This window comes from Protomyctophum bolini, assembly GCF_963924005.1.
Source record: "Protomyctophum bolini genome assembly, chromosome: 22".
Taxonomy (NCBI): domain Eukaryota; kingdom Metazoa; phylum Chordata; class Actinopteri; order Myctophiformes; family Myctophidae; genus Protomyctophum; species Protomyctophum bolini.
The window spans coordinates 11296537-11315538 of record NC_137883.1 but is presented as its reverse complement, the minus strand read 5'-3'; the positions used below and the strand labels follow the sequence as shown (position 1 = coordinate 11315538).

The 19002-nt window shown below is 48.6% G+C and overlaps 4 protein-coding genes across 4 annotated transcripts in view; 3 read left to right on the top strand and 1 right to left on the bottom strand.

Annotated features, from left to right (window-relative positions):
• slc31a2 (solute carrier family 31 member 2) overlaps nt 1-19002 on the top strand; it is a 45268-nt gene that overhangs the window by 14946 nt on the left and 11320 nt on the right. The gene's annotated exons all lie outside the window — the stretch shown is intronic.
• On the bottom strand, nt 920-3625 carry LOC308310402 (eukaryotic translation initiation factor 3 subunit C-like; the record flags this gene model as incomplete). Its single annotated transcript, XM_080756747.1, has 1 exon — nt 920-3625. One exon carries the CDS (start codon nt 3623-3625, stop codon nt 920-922), a length of 2706 nt encoding a protein of 901 aa, XP_080612873.1.
• LOC308310401 (UDP-N-acetylglucosamine transferase subunit ALG13-like) lies at nt 5630-6124 on the top strand (the record flags this gene model as incomplete). Its single annotated transcript, XM_080756746.1, has 1 exon — nt 5630-6124. One exon carries the CDS (start codon nt 5630-5632, stop codon nt 6122-6124), a length of 495 nt encoding a protein of 164 aa, XP_080612872.1.
• LOC308310400 (F-box-like/WD repeat-containing protein TBL1XR1) lies at nt 7274-13419 on the top strand (the record flags this gene model as incomplete). Its single annotated transcript, XM_080756745.1, has 3 exons — nt 7274-8805; nt 12932-13131; nt 13274-13419. The coding sequence occupies 3 exons, from the start codon at nt 7274-7276 to the stop codon at nt 13417-13419; spliced, it is 1878 nt and encodes a 625-aa protein (XP_080612871.1).

The window sequence follows — 19002 nt, the reverse complement described above, 5'->3', positions numbered from 1 at the left end:
ACAGTGGTTGTCATGAGACTGTCACAATATGGTCATATATTGACATTTCACAGAGAAGATTGTGTGCACATTTCAAAGCCTATATTCAGGCCTGACTCCGCCACCGAGGAGAAAAAACATCCGCACAGTCGCACACTAGTTTCCAGAGCTCTGAGACTTACTTTATTAAGAGGCAACATTTGCAATTACAATCAGGCAAATATGATATACAGTAGGCATAACAGGGATTGTATTAGGGCATCAGCTGGGAATGCCCATATATGGACCTTTTTTTCTTCTTTTTTAAATTGAGGTTCAGGCCTGAAACAACAGAGCTTCTTAATACAGCACAGTTGAGAATGCCATGCCTACTGTACATTACAGTCCATGTTGGGAGACTTGACTCTCCAGCTGCAGCAGTCTCCAACATCTCTCCATGTCATGAAAATATTCCAACATAGGCAGCATGTATACGCTCATGCAAAACACTGCTTAAGCATCTTAAGCAACTTGCAACATTGTTTTAAATTACTTGTACACTTTGAAATATCCTACCAATTTCATATGACGTGCCTTTACAAAATATATTTTTTCACATGTATAATATTTATTAGTTTTAAATACATTTCAGAAGTGAACACACATGTTTAGATGCCTGTGACAGCCTGTCAACTGGTCAGTCAATGCTGCTCCGCTTGTGTATGACTTAAGAATCCATACCCTGAATGGATACCCTGCCTTCTTCAGGGTATCCATACCCTGAAGAAGGCAACCTGCTTGCCGAAACATTAGTTTAATAAAGTTTCTAGCATCGTGACTACGAGCTGTGAGGCCTCTTTTCTTAAGTCAAGGTTATCCCCTGCGGTCAGCACGCTCCTACCTTTTTGTTTGTTCTAAAGCTCCGCTTGTGTATGACAGAAAAACAGGTGTAGGACAAAGCCTACGACAGCTCCCGACCTGACGGGTCGGTTAATCGGTTATTCTGTCCAATCCCTAGTTGGTAACCACCTCTCTGATAGCCTGGCTTCTGTTGGTAGCCACCTTTTTGATCTCTGGTCTTTGAAAGGCGATCGTTGTTCTCAACCAGGCCACCAAGCTTCTCAGCAAACTGCAGTACCATGTTCTGAAGGGCGGTAGTGCGGTGCATCACCACCATCTGGGTGGGCTGGTCCAGGGACGCCATGAGCTCTTCATTAATGATCATCTTACTAATGATGCTGTGGACAATAGGCGACTCCAGTTCAAACATCGCAGATAGAGTGTCCATGCTGATGGAGTCATATACACTGCTATATGTGAACAGGTAAGTCCTCAGTGACTCTTCCCGGATCTTCCTGGTGAGCATCTTATGTACTCGCTGTGGCTCAGGGAACAGGCGCCAGACTTTGTTGTTTAACTTGTCGTTGATGATGAAGGAGTGGCAGGTGCGCCAGTCGCCCATCTTCATGGCCTTACTGGCTGCCACTACATGCTCCCTCATGGTCTCAGGTGGTCCCAGCAGTGGCTGCTTCTCTCCCACCCTGAGCTGGTGGTAGAACTGTTTGCTGATTGTCCTTTTGCGGGCATCAAACTCATGGGCGGCCATGTAGGGGATTTCCAGTAGCATGGCTGAAACCAGGTATACACATTCCAGCAGGTCCAGGTTGATGTGCATGTGGAATGGCACCTGCCTCCTCTTCTCAATCTTCTCCTGCTCAGCATTCCTCTCCTGCGCGTTCCTCATCGGCGGGCCCTGGCCCAGCAGCATCTTGGCTTGAGGCTGGATGTCCAGCAGCGCATTGTGGGCATCCTTGATCAAGCCCTGGTGGAAGGCACAGATTCCCAGTTGCACCATGGCTCTGTTATACAGGATCTGTATGGGTGGGTCAGCATATTGGATGTTGTCCTGCAAGTGGCTCATAAGCATCAGGTCGCGGGCCTGGTACCAGCGTGAGTGCAGGGCATGGTGGTAGATGTGGCAGAGGATGGCATAGGTGCGGATGCGGTCTGTGCGGTCGTTTTCGTAGATGAACTTGCAGAGGCGGTCCATGATAACGGCACTCTCCTCACCCTCGATCTCATCCTCCTGGTCCTGCTCCAATGTGGTCTCTTCCTGGAGGCCAAGACTGTGGCGGTGAGCCTTGTAGTCAAACTTGTAGTAGATGTGCATGATGTAGCGCAGGTAGATACGGCACACTTCCACTGGGCTGCCCTTCTTCTCCAAGTAAGTCAACAAGCACTTGATTATGCCAAAAACGTGGTTTTCGTTCGACAGGTTGTCAACATACTCTTGTAAGTGGGGGTCGGTGGTCTGCATGATTTTGGTGAAGTCCTCATCCATCCTCTCTACCAGGGTCAGAATACAGCCATGGATCCTGTAGTCAGGCTGGTCAGACGGCTTTACAGAGGGTACGTTAGAAATGTCGAGGATCTCGTTGTCTTCTGTGATGTGTTCCCCAATTATGATGTTGTTTTTGAACAGAATGTTCAGCAGCTCGTCTATGCATTCCAGGCACTTCAGCCATGCTTTTTTCTTAATGTTTGTGTAGTCATAAATGGAAACAACAATGTTGTACTTGATCTTGAACAGTATGCCCTCCCCTAGCTTGTTCTCTTTGCAAATGCCCTCCAGTTCATGGAGCTGTTCAATCTGGTCATCTCTGTTGGTGCCCTTCTTACCTCTGGCTTGCATGATCTCCTTCAGCTTCTCCACCACGTCCGCTGTGTTGATGTCTGGGATGCTCTTAGAGAACATCTTGGGCTTTTCCTTGACCAGAGGAACTCTTCCTTTCACCTTCTCCCAGCCTCCCTGGGCATCCTCCTCGTCTGCCTCTTCTTCTATCCTTTCCCTCTTCTTTACATTCTTCTTCCTCACATCTTTCTTCTCGGCTGTCTTCTCACTAGTCTTCTTGAGGTATGACATGGCGGTGCACTGTCCCTCCCCGTCATCAGAGTTCTCGCAACTGCTGCTGCCTCCGTTGTCTGAATCCCACTTTTTGTCATCCTCTTCATCGCTAGAGGACAACTCGCCCCCAGAGTGTTTGGTGGATTTGAGGAACAGGCTCCCATCTGGGGTGGGCTCCACAGTAGGCTTCTTCAAGAATGATTTAGCAGAATCATCTTTTTTGTCTGTTTCAGTGCCTGAAGAGGAATCGGACTCTTTTGGTGCCTTCTCCTCCTCATCCGCAGACTCTTGTGGATTCTTCCTGTAGGCTGAAATCTCATCTTCATAGTCCCTATTGTACTTGCGAATCTTCTGACGGAGTGTGCTGAGGGCTTTGGCATAGTTCTTGTTCTTTCCTTCTTTCTCCTCCCACATCTGGTTGAAATGGTCTTCCAGTTTGGCCAAAATACGGATGTAGAAAGGGGGAACCCCCTCTCTGTCCACTATAGTCTTGCTTTTGAGGAAGGTTCGACATAGCTGCTCAAACTCCTCCGAACATTTGGTCATGTCACCCATGTTCATAGCATTTTGGATGTTCTTGATGATGTTGGTGAGCTCCTCAAACCTTTTGTCTTTGGCACTGCGTACCACTCTCTTGTCCTCTTCATCGTCACTAAGCAACAAAGTCGGCTTGATAGTTCCGGATAATTTTGGGGTAATCTCATCATCAGATCCAGACTCCTCGCTCTCGCTGCCCTCTCTTTTAGCAAAGAAACGCGACATTGTGGACAAAAGTCATCAATCCTAGGACTTAGATAGTTCATCACCTTATATTGGGGGACCGAGCTCTGGTCTGACATCATACACAATGACAGCATACACAACCACATAGTGACCCGACCTCTAGACCTATTTTATTCCCTACCCCAGTTGTAACGAAGACTCCGACTAAGACGTTGGGCTATATGACATATGACATGTCTAGTATGACAATCCCTATATTTGGCCCGAGCCGACCTAGTGCTGATATCAGATAGATGTGGTAGAACTATATATGGATAGATCTAACTGGCTTAGTCATCGTGACAAGCATAGTCGGAGAATATATAACAAGGGTCGGCTTCAGGGAGAAAGCAGAAGTCGAAGCATCCTCGTTTAAGTTCTAATCGGACACCACTGCGGGGGTCCTAACCTAAGTAGGGTCCGCGTCAATATGCCGACGGTCCATTTGTCCGATCGACAACCTACCTCAAACCCTCACCCTAACCCTAACCTCCCCCGGGGCAGACACCTAAACCTAACCACCCACCCTCTCCCGACCCTCAGCGCACCTCGGACCAATGCTCCTTCGGAGCAATGGTCCGTCGGATCATAGGGTGCTTCCCACCTAAGTAATCAGCAATAGAGCCTTGAGCTATTTTATACCAGTATTCCTATTATTATTGTCTCCACCAGTTGGCACCCTAATCACAATCGACAGCCAGTTATAACCCAACATTGAAACATATCTTAATTATGTCACCATCAACATCAGTATATATACCTACCAAGCATACGCATATAAAAAAGCCAGCCGACCACAGTCTAGTACAACTTACATACACATACGTACGTTACCTGTTACCCAACCAATATTGAAACATATCGTAATTACGTCACCATTGACAGCCAGTTATAACTTGACTTTAGTATTGAATTTCAATGTTTTACAGAGAGGCTGAGATTTTAAAGTTTGTAGCGGTCGACAGTACTTGCTCACTCTGCTTGCACACTTGTGTGCTGCAACGCGCAAGTAGGTACTCGACAGAGTGCAGTTCTAGTTTATACTAGTCCTTACCCGTTTGAATATCATAGCCTATTATTGATACTAGTTGGAAATGCATGGCCCACCCAGTTATTACTTGCGCAGAGCGCGCAAGTATTGCGATCAGCTGGGTATGTTGTGTTGTCCACCGTATGTCGTTGTTGTCCTCCGGCCAAAGGGACCACCATTCTTGAAGAATGGTGGTCCCTACTGTTGATGGTGATGTAACTAAGGTAGGTTTCAAGGTTGGTATACGGTCAATAGGGATTTAGAACAGCAGTTGTAATAGACATTAGTTACATTAGAGCGTGCAGTATTGCACGCTCAAATCAGAAGACAGCAAATTAATACAAAGTGGACTCAAAATGATATGCCAAAACATCCTATATACCGCATCCCCCTATATGTAATTTATTGACTTTTTTTAATTTAGGGACGAAGCACTGTAGAATAAGCACTGTAGAACTTACCAGGAATGCACTCTAAAGTAAACAATTGCGCTAAAGAAACGGCAAGGTGAATCTATGCCATCTTGAGGGTTAGGACATTTAATATAATCATTTGCATTTTCATGTGTTTCTCTAGGAGCCAATTAGAGATTATGCGAAACAAACCATGCCTCCAAGCACCTGGGTAAGCAAATGTTATTTTGTGCTTTTGGGAGACAGAAATTTTAAGTATTGGATGTCAGTCTTTCCCAAGTATGGAGGTGCCCAAATGGATCATTACAGCGCCTTGGATCATAATGACATTGCCACATCATCATCATTACATCACTGTTACGTCACGTTAAGGCACATCATCATTGCCTCAATGCCTCTATAACAACCTTCCCGATTGTTGCTACAGATTACATTTTTTGGCACTAAATAAAATATTGTTAAATGCCGTATAGAGCATTGTTCTCAGACTTGCTAACAATCCCCAGCCAGGCTGATTACATGACGTAGAAGCTGCAGGTTAATTGAAATATCTATTCAGGCATGAAGAGCGTATTCGTTACTGTTGGGACGACAAGTTTTGATGAACTCATTCGCAGTGTCACGTCTTGTAATGCAGTTCAAGCCTTGAAGGTTCGCGGTTATGAACGCTTGGTTCTCCAAGTTGGACGAGGCTCATTTCTCCCGAAACCTGAGACTTGTCCCGATGTCAAACTAGAGGCATTCCGATTCAAAGACTCCATAGCTGACGACATGAGGTGTGCTGATCTGGTCATCAGCCATGCTGGGGCTGGTAGCTGTATTGAAGCCCTCGGTGCAGGCAAGGCCCTGCTAGTGGTTGTGAACGACAGACTGATGGACAACCACCAGATAGAGTTAGCCCGACAACTGCACAAAGACTCTCACTTGTTCTACTGCACTTGCAGCACCCTCACAGAGACCCTGGAAACCATGGACCTGTCTGTTCTTTTGCCCTTCCTACCCGGACAGCCCAAAAACTTTGCCATGTTCTTAGACAGTGTCCTTGGTCTTCCTTAGGTTAAGAGGATTTAGACAGCAAGCAACCATGGTCTTCCTTAAGTTCAAGACTGTAACACTGTAGCCTACTACTGCATGTAACTTTCCTGTTCTACCCCGGATTTGCGCAATTGTGCAATTGCATTTAGATCCTGTCTAGGTTGGGTCATACCAAAAATGGGACCCAGTGCCTCCCTGCTTAGCACTCTGTATCAAGGGTTGGATTGGGGGTAAGTCGACATACTAGCGTCATGTCCAGGGGGTGTACTTGTACATCATGTCCAGGGGGTGTACTTGTACATCAAGCTGCCTCACGCTACAGAAACAGGAGATATGCCCCTGCCTCATGGCCTCATGTTTCGACAAGGCTTACTTAGGTTGGACATGACCTTTGACACGATTGTTTCTGGTTTGACAAATGTTGACCTAAAGATACAAATGCTATTTCTCCCCAGAGCAAGCAGGCATGCTCTAAATGTATCATTAGAAGATCAGGGAGACCAAATGCAGTCACCTCAATTGTACACATATTTGATGTTGATGTTTTCGAGGGGCGCTAGCCCCTCCTATACACAGGTGTGTACATGTGTGTGTGTGTGTGTGTGTGTGTGTGTGTGTGTGGGGGGGGCACGGAATGTGATGCTTTGATTGGCTGATGTATGATGATAAGACCACCCCTCACTTCACACAAGTGTGAAGGACCATACCACTGTTACTACGTGTCATTGTCAACATTGTATTATTTATAACAAAACAATTTGCGCTGAAGTGGGGATCTTCATACATGGGCATGTGATGTCAAATGCAATAGAAACCGTTGCCTAACAACACCGATATTTGGGCCTATCTGCTTGCCCACCACCTAATAACATGGTGTTGTCAGTGAGGTTATTGTTGTAAATGTCTTGTCAATTTCTATGAATACCTGTATGTCTGCCACATACAATACAAACACTGCTTCACCGTCACAACTTGAGTCGTGTGTGTTTGTAAACACGTATTCCTGTAACATATACGTATACTATTATAATAAGTTATGATAATAAGTCACTTCACTCTCTGAAGGTGGAGCTTTTTGTGGAGGTGGAAGAGGTGGTGGCCACCAACAAGCTCGCTCTGAAATTGTGAGCCCATCCTTCTTACTACAGAAAACCTCCATTTGTGTATAAGATGAGTATAACCAGTGACGAAGTAAATTTTTTGGTGTACAGATATCTCCAGGAATCCGGTTTCTCCCACTCAGCGTTCACCTTTGGCAACGAGAGCCACGTCAGCCAGTCCAACATCAGTGGAACACGAGTGCCCCCTGCTGCCCTCATCACCGTCCTGCAGAAGGGCCTCCAGTATGTGGAGGCGGAGATCAGTATCAACGAGGATGGATCGGTGTTTGATGGCCAGCCAACCGAGTCACTGTCCCTCATTGACGCGGTGATGCCAGATGTGGTGCAGACGCGGCAGCAGGCCTTCTGCGATATGTTGGCCCAGCAACAGGCTGCATGTTCCGTGTCTTCACCGGCCTCCTGCATCCAGTCCAACCCACCAAAGAATGGCGAGACCACAGTCAGCGAGGAAGAGAATGGTACCCAAAACGTGCGTTCCCACAGTGAGTCCCTGGGCGTGGAAGTGGACATAGAGATACCTGCCAGTAAGGCCACAGTGCTCAGAGGCCACGAGGCTGAGGCGTTCATCTGCGCCTGGAATCCTGTCAGTGATCTGCTAGCCTCAGGCTCGGGGGACTCTACAGCGAGGATCTGGAACCTAACCAACTCCAGCTCCACCCAGCTGGTACTGCCCCACTGCATTCAAGAAGGCAGCCAGGATGTCCCCAGCAATGTATATATCACCTCACTGGACTGGAATAGCAATGGGACTCTCTTAGCAACAGGATCGTATGATGGGTTTGCAAGAATATGGACAAAAGATGGGAACCTGGTGAGTACCTTGGGGCAGCACAATGGGCCCATATTTGCACTTAAGTGGAACAAGAAGGGGAAATCTATTCTCAGTGCCGGTGCAGATAAGATGACGATCATTTGGGATGTGCACACGGGAGAGGCCAAGCAGAAGTTCCCCTTTCATTCAGCCCCAGCCGTAGCCGTGGACTGGAAAAACAATAATACCTTTGCCTCCTGCAGCACAGACAAGTGCATCCATGTATGTCGGCTGGGCCGCGACCGGCCTCTGAAGACTTTCCAGGGACACACAGGTGAGGTCAATGCTATTAAGTGGGACCCATCAGGGGTGCTACTTGCCTCCTGCTCTGATGACATGACCGTAAAAGTTTGGAACCAGAAGCAGGACTCATGTGTCCTCGACCTCCACGCTCACAGTAAAGAGATCTACACTATCACGTGGAGCCCTGCTGGCCCTGAAACCAACAACCCCAACTCCAGCACTATGCTTGCTAGCGCCTCTTTCGACTCAACCGTTCGCCTTTGGGACATAGAGCAGGGGGTGTGTATCCACACATTGACCCAACACCAGGAGCCTGTCTACAGTGTGGCCTTCAGCCCTGATGGCAAACACCTGGCCAGTGGCTCCTTTGACAAGTGTGTCCACATCTGGGACACTGCGACTGGAGTGTTGGTGCGCAGCTACAGGGGAACCAGTGGGATCTTCGAGGTGTGCTGGAATAGCACAGGGGACAAAGTCAGTGCTTGTGCTTCGGACGGCTCTGTATGTGTTCTCGATCTCAGACAATAGTACCCTGATTGAACCTTGAACACAAATAGATAAGGTAGATACTACTACTAGATAGCTGTTATTGTCATTCAACAATACATCAAATGCATAATACACTTGATCACGCACCACCTTTGCATGGCTAATACATCACCAGCATTGTCTGAAGAAAGCCAAACAAAAATAAGGTTTATGTACCTGTACTCAAGATGTAACAATTAAGTACAATCTTGACCGTTGAATAAATACAGAATTCTAAAACTTGTAATTTGCAGCAAAGGTTATCTTAAGTACCTCTCGGAGAGAGTCATATGGGGTCCAAGCCACTAGATGGCGCAGGCACACAGCCTAACATACACTCACGGAACAATTCCATTGGATCGTGAACTGTCGCTCATGGCGTGGTTATGTCCCCACCCAATTCAATTCAATTCAAAGGGCTTTATTGGCATGAGAAAACATACGTTTACATTGCCAAAGCAGAAAGAACAATACAACAATACAGCAATACAATCAAAACAAAAATTATGTACTTTGAAGGTCAGAATCTTCAATAGATCAACTTCTGTGTACCAAGATAACTCGATGCAGGTATAGTGCAGGAATATACACAATTATTAGTCTTTAGGGTGGTTGTGTTCCATTTGATATCCTTCTCCTATCACAGCAACTCACAAATCTTGCTGCTGTGTTTGCACATTGTTGTACTTCGCCCAGCAGATATGGGAGTTTTTTGTCATTGGTCATGTTTTCAAAATCTCCGTGTGTGGTTGTAATCTGTGGGAAGTATGTGTCTCTGATGTCTTGGTACAATGGGCAGATGGTTAGGAAGTGTAGCTCGGTTTCCACTTCGTTTAGTGTGCAGTGGGTGCATAGTCTGTCTTCTCTCGGGATACAGGTCTGCCTATGACGGCCTTTCTCGATCGCGAGACTGTGCTCACTGAGTCTGTACCTAGTTAAGATTTTTCTTTGTTTTGGGTCGGTCACGGTGCTCAGGTATTCTGCCACTGTGTATTCTCTGTTTAGGGCCAGATAGCATTCTAGTTTACTCTGCTTTTGTGTTGCTTCTTTCCAATGTGTCAGATAGTTTTCCCTTTGCTGTTTTATAATTTGGTTTAGTCCAATGGGTTTTCTATCTCGTGGCTCTGTTTGTGTTTGTGCCCGGAGTTCCAGGGCTAGCTGGCTGAGGGGGCATCTCTCTAGAGTTTCACTGTGTGTGAGTGCCTTGTTATGGAGTGCATCTAGGTCACTTTCTTTTAGGTGGTTGTAGAACTTAAGTGCTCTCTTTTTTATTTTGATTATGAGTGGGTATCGTCCTAATTCTGCCCTGCATGCATTATTTGGTGTTTTTCGCTGGGTACGGAGAATGGATTTGCAGAATTCTGTGTGTAGGGTCTCGGTTTGGTGTTTATCCCATTTTTCCAGGTCATGGTTTGCTAATGGTCCCCAGATCTCGCAACCATAGAGGGAAATTGGTTCTATCACCGAGTCCAGTATTTTAAGCCAGGTTTTAATTGGGATGTCTATTTTGATGTTTCTTTTGATGGCATAGAATGCCCTTCTTGCCTTGTCTCTCAGGTCCTTTACAGCTTGGTTGTAGTTCCCTGTGCTGCTGATGTTTAGGCCAAGGTAGGTATAGTTTTTAGTTTGTTCTAGTGGGATTGTATTTAGGAAAAATTGGTGGTTTTGGCGGCTGGGCCTTTTTTGAAATATCATGATTTTAGTCTTGGTTAGGTTCACTGTCAGGGCCCATGTCTGGGAGAATTTGTGTAGGAGATCAAGTTGCTGCTGTAGTCCTTCCTTGGTTGGGGACAGCAGCAGCAGGTCATCTGCGTAAAGTAAGCATTTGATTTCTGTGTTTGCCAAGGGGATGCCTGGAGCTGTAGACTGTTCTAACGTTTTTGCTAATTCGTTGATATATATATATATATATATATATATATTATATACCCACCCACTGGGTATATAACCTAAGGTCCGCCCTGAGCAACGTCATTCCTCGCTTTCTGTGCTACGCATACACGTCTTAAACAAAGAGAATCACCTTTTCGACTGTTGAAAATTGTTTTCCATAAAGGACGGGTTTCAAACTTGTGCCGCGGAAATTCGCAGTCCTACGTTGGTGTCCTTCTCTCACTCACGGACGTTCCAGCTTTAAAAGCCAGTAAGTTATTTTAAGGACATTAAAACTCAAGTGGGCCGTACGGCGGCTTGTGGTTTGTCCTCTTGCTAGCTATCCCCGAAACTTTGTTTCCCCCTTGCTAGCCACGTTGCGTCCCTTTGTTCTGCTAGCTTAGCCTTAGTCTACTGTTGCACAACGTAGCACTACTATAAGCTGATAAGCATTAGAACGAGGCCCGAAGTGTTTTTCTCTAGCTCACCTGCCCAGCTACAAGCTAACCAGCGCTGCTCTATCTAGCCTCCGCAGTTTCGCTAGCCCCTTGGGTTAGCTAGCTCCCGCGAACGCAGCCGCTAGCCTCTTAGCTCCGCGAGACGTTAGCTAAGTTTCCAGCCGTCAGGCACTAACTTAGCCCTCTCTAGCGTCCCTCGCACGTGCGGGTTAGAGATCCACGGCCCTACTCTACGTGACGCAATCCACGCTGCCGACGGAAGCCCTGCGGTACGTCGGACCTGATACAACAACAGCGTGACGGCCTCGCTACGCGAGTCCCAGGCTTTGCGGCCTTCCCTTCTAGAAACAGCAGCCACAGTTGAAAAACGTGGTTTTCTCTCTGTAATTGGACTCCTGTTTCTTCAACACTGTTTTGTGAGTGCCAGATCCTTCTCCTCACACTACGTTGCTGTTGCAAATATATATATTATTAGTTGTAAAACAATAATATATATACTGTGACTTTATCCTCTTATTGTTGTAATATATATATATATTATTAGTTGTCAAACAATAATATTATATATATTATAGCTTTATCCTCACCGTCTTCTACAAACTTGTGAGTACCAGATTTTCTCCTCACTCTCTTTTTACTGTTGTATTATATATTATTAGTTTTTAAAACAATAATATTATAATATAACTATAAAAGAAAAAGAAGTTTCCTCTTGGGCTACCGTTTCTTCTCAGACTACAACCAATACCCAAGATGGCCTGCGGGGGTGGCGACAGCCCTCCCCAGTTCCCAGTGGAGCACCACGAGTCCTACTCTTCTACTCCACCGCCACTTTTCTCCTTTATCCGGTTGTGAGTTACAGACAGTTTTCCTCACAACATTTTGGTTATATTATATATTATTATTTTATAATGATATTATATTATAACTTAAAAGTGAAGTGTTTCTACAATGTCCTGGACTGCTGGTTCCTTCTTCAAGCTACACCAGCACCCAAGATGGCCTGCGGGGGTGATAAGGGCCGCCAACAACAAGCTCCACACGCTCTTCACCACACTGGTAAACAGACCTGTGGAGCCAGACCCAAGACATCAGCCAGGCCTTGCCGGCTTGCTCTGGGTGCTGCTCTCCCTCCAGCGGGATCTCGTCAGCCCACCACCTCGTCCTCTCTCTTCAGACCCCTCAACCTTGACGCGTCTCAGAGACACAGTGACGAGTCCTTCCTGGGCTCCTCCCCTGCCGGGAAGGCGGCTCGGACCGCCAACAACAAGCTCCACATGCTCTTCACCTCACTGGTAAACAGACCTGTGGAGCCAGACCCAAGATATCAGCCAGGCCTCGCCGGCTTGCTCTGGGTACTGCTCTCCCTCCAGCGGGATCTCGTCAGCCCACCAACGAGGCTCCCCTGAGCCGGTGGTTGCGACAACGGGGTGTCGGATGCAGTCCTAGGCCTCCACCGACACTACTACTACTTCACGCAGCGGCCGAAGGCACGAGTCTCAATCGACGTGGCTCCCCAACGACCCTCGACAACCGACTGCTTCCCTCAACATTACAGGTATGTACATTGTGAAGCTAGGTTTGTTTAGCTGTTTAGCTAACCTTTTCGAGGTCGGGAGTAGCAACCTCGTTGGATGGCCGACGCCACCCTAGCATGTCTAGCATTCCAGATAGGCTGTTTTCAAGGTGCCACACCAACTCGTCTATGACATAGCCATAGCATCGGAGCTACTTCGGCTATTGTTTCACGCTGCTCTCTTACGGTCACTGAATGCCTCACGTTGCTGTCCAACAGCCAACATGACGGCTGCCAGGATTACGACCGGCACAGCGTCTCTGGAGGGGCCAATCGGACCCTGCAACTCCGTCTCCATGCCTTGGGCCCCGTCCAGGGTGTAGCAGCCCCAGACTGCACACCGGGACCGCTCCCCAAAGAAAGGCAAAAGCTCTTGACACAGACCCCCACCATGGGTGGGTCTGTGGCCAAGCTGCACAGTATGTACACGACAAAAATCACTGTCGGGGGACCACTGCTTCCCCTGTCCCAGGTTTTTCAGAGCACATTACACGGCTAGCTGGAAGGAGCCCATGACTCTCCCGGCTACTCCGCACTGCTCTCGTGTCCCTCCCCCCGTAGTAGCGTCTGGGAGGCATCTCAATGCTTCAACGTTACTCCAGGGCTCCCAGAGCTCCCTTCTTCAGGAGATGGGCCACGCCCCTACTCCTGAACAGTTGGCTAGAGTTCGTCGCCTACATGAGAAAATTGTGACCTTCACGTACTGACTCACCGACCTGACCGGCCTTATGGCCACGGCTTCCATCACCTCTAGGTGGCTGGAAGCCTCACCTGGTCTGGATCCCGTTGCCCAGAGAGAGTTCTCCAAGGGTGCTATCATCCCCGGAGACCTCTTCAGAGGCGCACTCGAGAGGATGACCCTCAACGTGGAGGTACAGCGTCCAGGCTGCGAGGCCCTGACCAGCAGCCGAAGTGACACACACCCTACCCTCCCCCCATGCGCCGGGCCCAGCACCGGACGTAGCAGTCTCGGACTGCACGTCCAGTCCGCCCGCAATGCGCTTCTGGACCATGGCACAGGTGGGCGTCCTGGACGTCCCTGTAGCCAGGTCCCTCGATATTGTTTGCACAAGTACAGCACTTTTTTCTGTAGTACAGTACACAATACAAAAAGACAACAAAACAATATCCACGGAGGGGGGTGGACATGAACCCACTGCCACGGGGGCCCCATGGGCCCCCCCGATGCAGTGGGGCAGGGCATATTGGCATAAGGTCAGTGGCGTACCAAAACGCCACTGGGGAGACGGGTCATGCCCAATTTTTCTCCGACATGCCAGGGAACACTACCTCCAGGCGGGGCGTGCCTCCCATAGCCGGAGAGAACCCACTAGCCAAGCACCTGGCACTGTGGGAGTGGTGCGGAGCATCCCCGTGGATCCTCAACACCATAGTGAAGGGCTACAGACCCCAGTTCGCCAGAACACCCCCGGCGTTTTCAGAGGTCATCTTCACCAACGCCAGGGGTCCGGAGGGTCTGATTCTCCAACAGGAGATAGCTTCCTTGCTGGAGAAGGATGCCGTCAGAGAGGTACCCTTGGCCCAGCGTCGCAGCGGGTTCTACTCCCGCTACTTTCTGGTCAAGAAAAAGGGGGGGGGTCTACGTCCCATCCTGGACCTGCGGATACTCAACAGGCACCTCAAGTCTTTTCAGTTCAAGATGCTGACGGCCGAGTCTCTGGTGCGCTCCATACGCCCAGGCGACTGGTTCACATCCATAGATCTAAAAGACGCCTATTTCCACGTCCCTATTTACCCACCTCACAGGAAGTTCCTGCGGTTTGGGTTCCAGGAAAAGGCTTACGAGTACACGGTCCTTCCATTCGGGGTGTCCCTCAGTCCCAGAGTGTTCGTCCACTGTACGGAGGCCGCTCTGGCACCCCTGAGACTTCTGGGTCTATGGGTGTCCAGTTACATAGACGACTGTCTCCTGTGTTCGGATTCAGCGGAGGAGGCCGCGAGGAACACGACTCGGGTCGTGTCCCATGCGACCTCACTGGGTTTTCAGGATAAACCTAGCCAAGAGCATGATGACGCCTACCCAATCCACAGATTTCATGGGCATCACTCTGGACTCTGTCTCCTACAGGGCTCCGCTGAGTCGGGACAGAGTCAACAACCTGAAGTGCATGACCATGTTCAAGTCAGGCCGCACACTTCCACTGGGTACGTGTCTACGGATGGCCTCTGATAGGTCTGGACAGACTCCATATGAGGCCTTTTTCAGCGTTGGCTGAAATCCCTCTTCCACCCTTGCCCCAAGGACCTACACCTATGGGTCTGGCCCGTGAGAGGCTAATGCTGACTGAGGCCGGTCTCCCTCCGAATGTTGTCTCAACGATTCAGGAGGCCAGAGCCCAGTCGACAATGACCCGCTACGAAACAGCCTGGGGCGTGTTCGAGCAGTGGTGCTCAGAACGACCTAACCAGGTTATCCCATTCCAAGCTTCAGTAGTTTACGCCCTGACATTCCTGCAGGAGTTCCTAGACAGAGGTCTAGGCCTCTCCTCAGTGAAAACCCACTTAGCAGCCATCTCGGCCTGCCAAATGGGCGTTAACGACCAGACAGTATGGAGACATCCGCTGGCGAAACAGTTTGTGAAGGGCGCAGGGTACACAGGATCAACAGACCACTGGTCCCCTCTTGGGATCTGTCTCTAGTCCTCAGGGCTCTAACAATGAGCCCTTCGAACCACTGCAGACGGCTGACCTAAAATGTCTTACACTAAAGCCAGCCCTCCTAGTCGCCCTGACGTCCGCTATGAGGGTCAGCGATCTACACGCACTTTCGGCCAGGGTGACAGTGTCCTCGAACTGCACTCTAGCTCTGAAATGGTGGTCGAACTGAGGTGTTCTGACGGAGGGGATCCCGATGGGTCTCCCCACAGTCAGGAGGTTGGTCACCACCAACGCCAGCCTCTCCGGTTGGGACGCCACCCACGACGGGAGGATGCCGTGTGGGATGCCGCATTACGCTCCTCCCACATCGACTACTTGGAACTACTGGCAGTGTTCCTGGCACTCCGAGAATTCGAACAATTCCTCAGAGGTCACCACGTCCTGGTTCGTTTCCGAAAACACCACGACGGTTTGTTACATCAACAGGCAGGGGGGACTCCGGTCCTCTCGCCTGTGTTCTCTGTTATACGTGTTCCCCCCGTTGGAACTGATTCCGCATGTCCTAGCCAGGGTGCGGGATCAGGGATCAGAGCTGCTACTAGTAACTCCAGCCTGGGGATCTTGGAGACAGGACATAGTCCCTCTCCTGTTCAAAGAACCAGGGCAGCTCCCTCTGTGGAGGGACCTGCTGACCCAGGCCGGAGGAGAGATCTTTCACCCACGTCCTCAGGACCTAGATCTCTGGGTTTGGCCCGTGAAGGGGCGTTCGCTAGAAGCGACTGGCCTGCCTCCGAATGTCGTAGAAACGACCCTTGGTGCCAGGGCTGCCTCCACCAGACGACGCTATAACACTGCCTGGCATGTGTTTGAGCGTTGGTGCTCGGACAGACAGGAAGAGGTCTTCCCTTTTCAGGCGTCTGTGAGACACATTCTGATTTTCCTACAGGAGTTCCTAGACAGGGGTCTTGGCCTCTCCTCAGTCAAGATCAACCTGGCGGCCATAGCGGCCTATCAGGTTGGTATGAACAACAGACCAATCAGTGAACACCTGCTGATCCGTCAATTCATGAAAGGAGTTACACGCCTCAGGCCGGTCGCCAGGTCTCTGGTCCCCTCGTGGGACCTGACAATAGTCCTGGACTCCTTAATGAGAGACCCCTTCGAGCCACTGGAAATGGTGGACCTGAAGTTCCTCTCTTTGAAGACCGCTCTGCTCGTTGCCCTGACAACGGCGAAGCGGGCTGGTGACATGCACACGCTCTCAGTAAGCAGCAGCTGCTTGAGATTCAGTGGTAATGACACCAGGGTCACGCTCAGGCCGAACCTTTCGTTTCTACCTAAGATTTTTCCCGCGGGCTGCTCGCCCGTGGATCTCGCGGCCTTCCATCCTCCTCCCTTCTCTTCAGTGGAGGATAGGAGACTACATTGTCTCTGTCCGGTGAGAGCCTTGAAAGTTTACAGGTCAAGAACTGCCCCCTTCAGGCTGGGTGAGCAGCTCATTGTGGCCTGGGGTTCCCAATGGAAGGGTAAACCCATTTCGAAAGTAAGACTCTCGCAGTGGATTGTGGAGGCTATACGTTTAGCCTATACCTCGTGTGGTACTGAGCCCCCAGAGGGCCTACGTGCACACTCTACAAGAGGTTTGTCTGCATCCTGGGCCCTGGCCAGGGGTGTCCCTATTCAGGATGTCTGCGCTGCGGCGGGTTGTCTTCTGACCGGCGGGACTGGAACAGCAGAGCTGTCGGCCCTTGGTCAGGGACATTTTCACGAGGTCAAGTGGTCCCTTCTGGCCCCTGACCGTTAGGGATGGATGACCATCGTGTTTCTTGACCAGCGGGGCTGGAACAGCAGAGCTGTCGGCCCTGGGTCAAGGGCATCCTCATAAGGTCAAGAGGTCCCTTTCTGGCCCCTGACCGTTATGGGTGGATGACTATCGTGTTTTTTGACCGGCAGGGCTGGAACAGCAGAGCTGTCGGCCCTGGGTCAAGGACATCTTTTATAAAGGATGTCTCTTTTGGGTGAACGCGCAGGGTTGGCTTCTTGGGCCTCCTTTGCGTTTGGTCTCTCTCCAATGGAGATGATCCTAGGGTCGAATATTTTTCTATCAGCCGAAGGCGATCATACGGGAGCGTTATGTTCCCCATATGACTCTCTCCGAGAGGTACTTAAGATAACTTCGGGTTACTTTAGTAACCTCAGTTATATAAGTGACTCGAGAGAGAGAGTCATTAAGTCGCCCTTCTGTCTTCTTTAAGACGTCAGAAAGCAGGTTGATAGGAATGACGTTGCTCAGGGCGGACCTTAGGTTATATACCCAGTGGGTGGGGACATAACCACGCCATGAGCGACAGTTCACGATCCAATGGAATTGTTCCGTGAGTGTATGTTAGGCTGTGTGCCTGCGCCATCTAGTGGCTTGGACCCCATATGACTCTCTCTCTCGAGTCACTTATATAACTGAGGTTACTAAAGTAACCCGAAGTTACCAGCCCCAAAAGTGCCCCAGTACACCCGACAAACAGCAGCAAAACCAAAACCAGCTAGTATAGCTGGTTCGAGTGTTGAAGGACCTCAGCGTTCATGTGTGTGTGAACGCTGAATATGTTTTTTAAAGCATATACTTCATCACCTGAATATTTAATATGGTGAGTTTATGGTGCTGAGCTTGGCAGAGACACTTACAACCAATCGGCCCTATGATCAAGATACTGGTGGTACGGACACAGTCAGTATTGATATTGGGGACCTGATCAAGAACCAAGAAGGTACTTTTTGCTACATCTTGTGTACAGGTACATAAGAGTAAAACTTATTTTGGTTTGGCTTCCTTCAGACAATGCAGCAGCATAGATAACAACATTCAAAACAACAAAAACACAGCAAACAAAGGGATAGAATAAAGAGTGCAAGAAAGAGCAATCAAAGAGTAAAAAAAATAGTAACATATTTACATGTGCATGTTTTCCCTGTAGTAGCAAAGTTAGGTAAACATTTTCTGAACAGCTTCACAGTAGGTTATGTTCCGTATATACATCAAAAGTTTGTTTAAAAATATCTTTATTTGTCACTTATGCAAATACAAGCATACGTAAAATAACAACACAACAAAGGTAATAGTAATAAAAAGTAAGAATAAAAAAATGACAAAATAATTGTTATTATTATAATAATACTGGATGTGATAGAAATAATAGTTTGGGTTAGAATCAATATACTAGAATTAGAATCAATATATTTGACCTTTTAGTAGTTTATTTCTATCGTGTGAAACGTGTAAAGAAGGCACACGTTCACATAGGCCTACATCAGAAATAAGAGTGTATCAATCTGGCTTTCTTTTCTCTTTTTTTTGACCGCATATATAGTCGTAATCTGGGTTGTATTAGAGTCGAAAGATTTTTGATACTGTCTCCAAGTCAGTTCAGGGCAGGCCTGCCACCTGGTCCTTCGCCTGGAGCTGGGGAAAAAAGGACTTGTACAAGGCAAGCACACCCTCCAGTTCACAGAGGACGCACTGCAGAACACGAGCCTTACAGACATGACTAGTCTCTCGAGACCTTTGTTTTGCCAATGGGTTCCCAGATTGAGACTTGACTTACTGTACCCCAGTGTTGATTTAGGGCCGGCGACTAAAACTATGACAAAAAACATTCGTCGGCTACCTTTTTTCA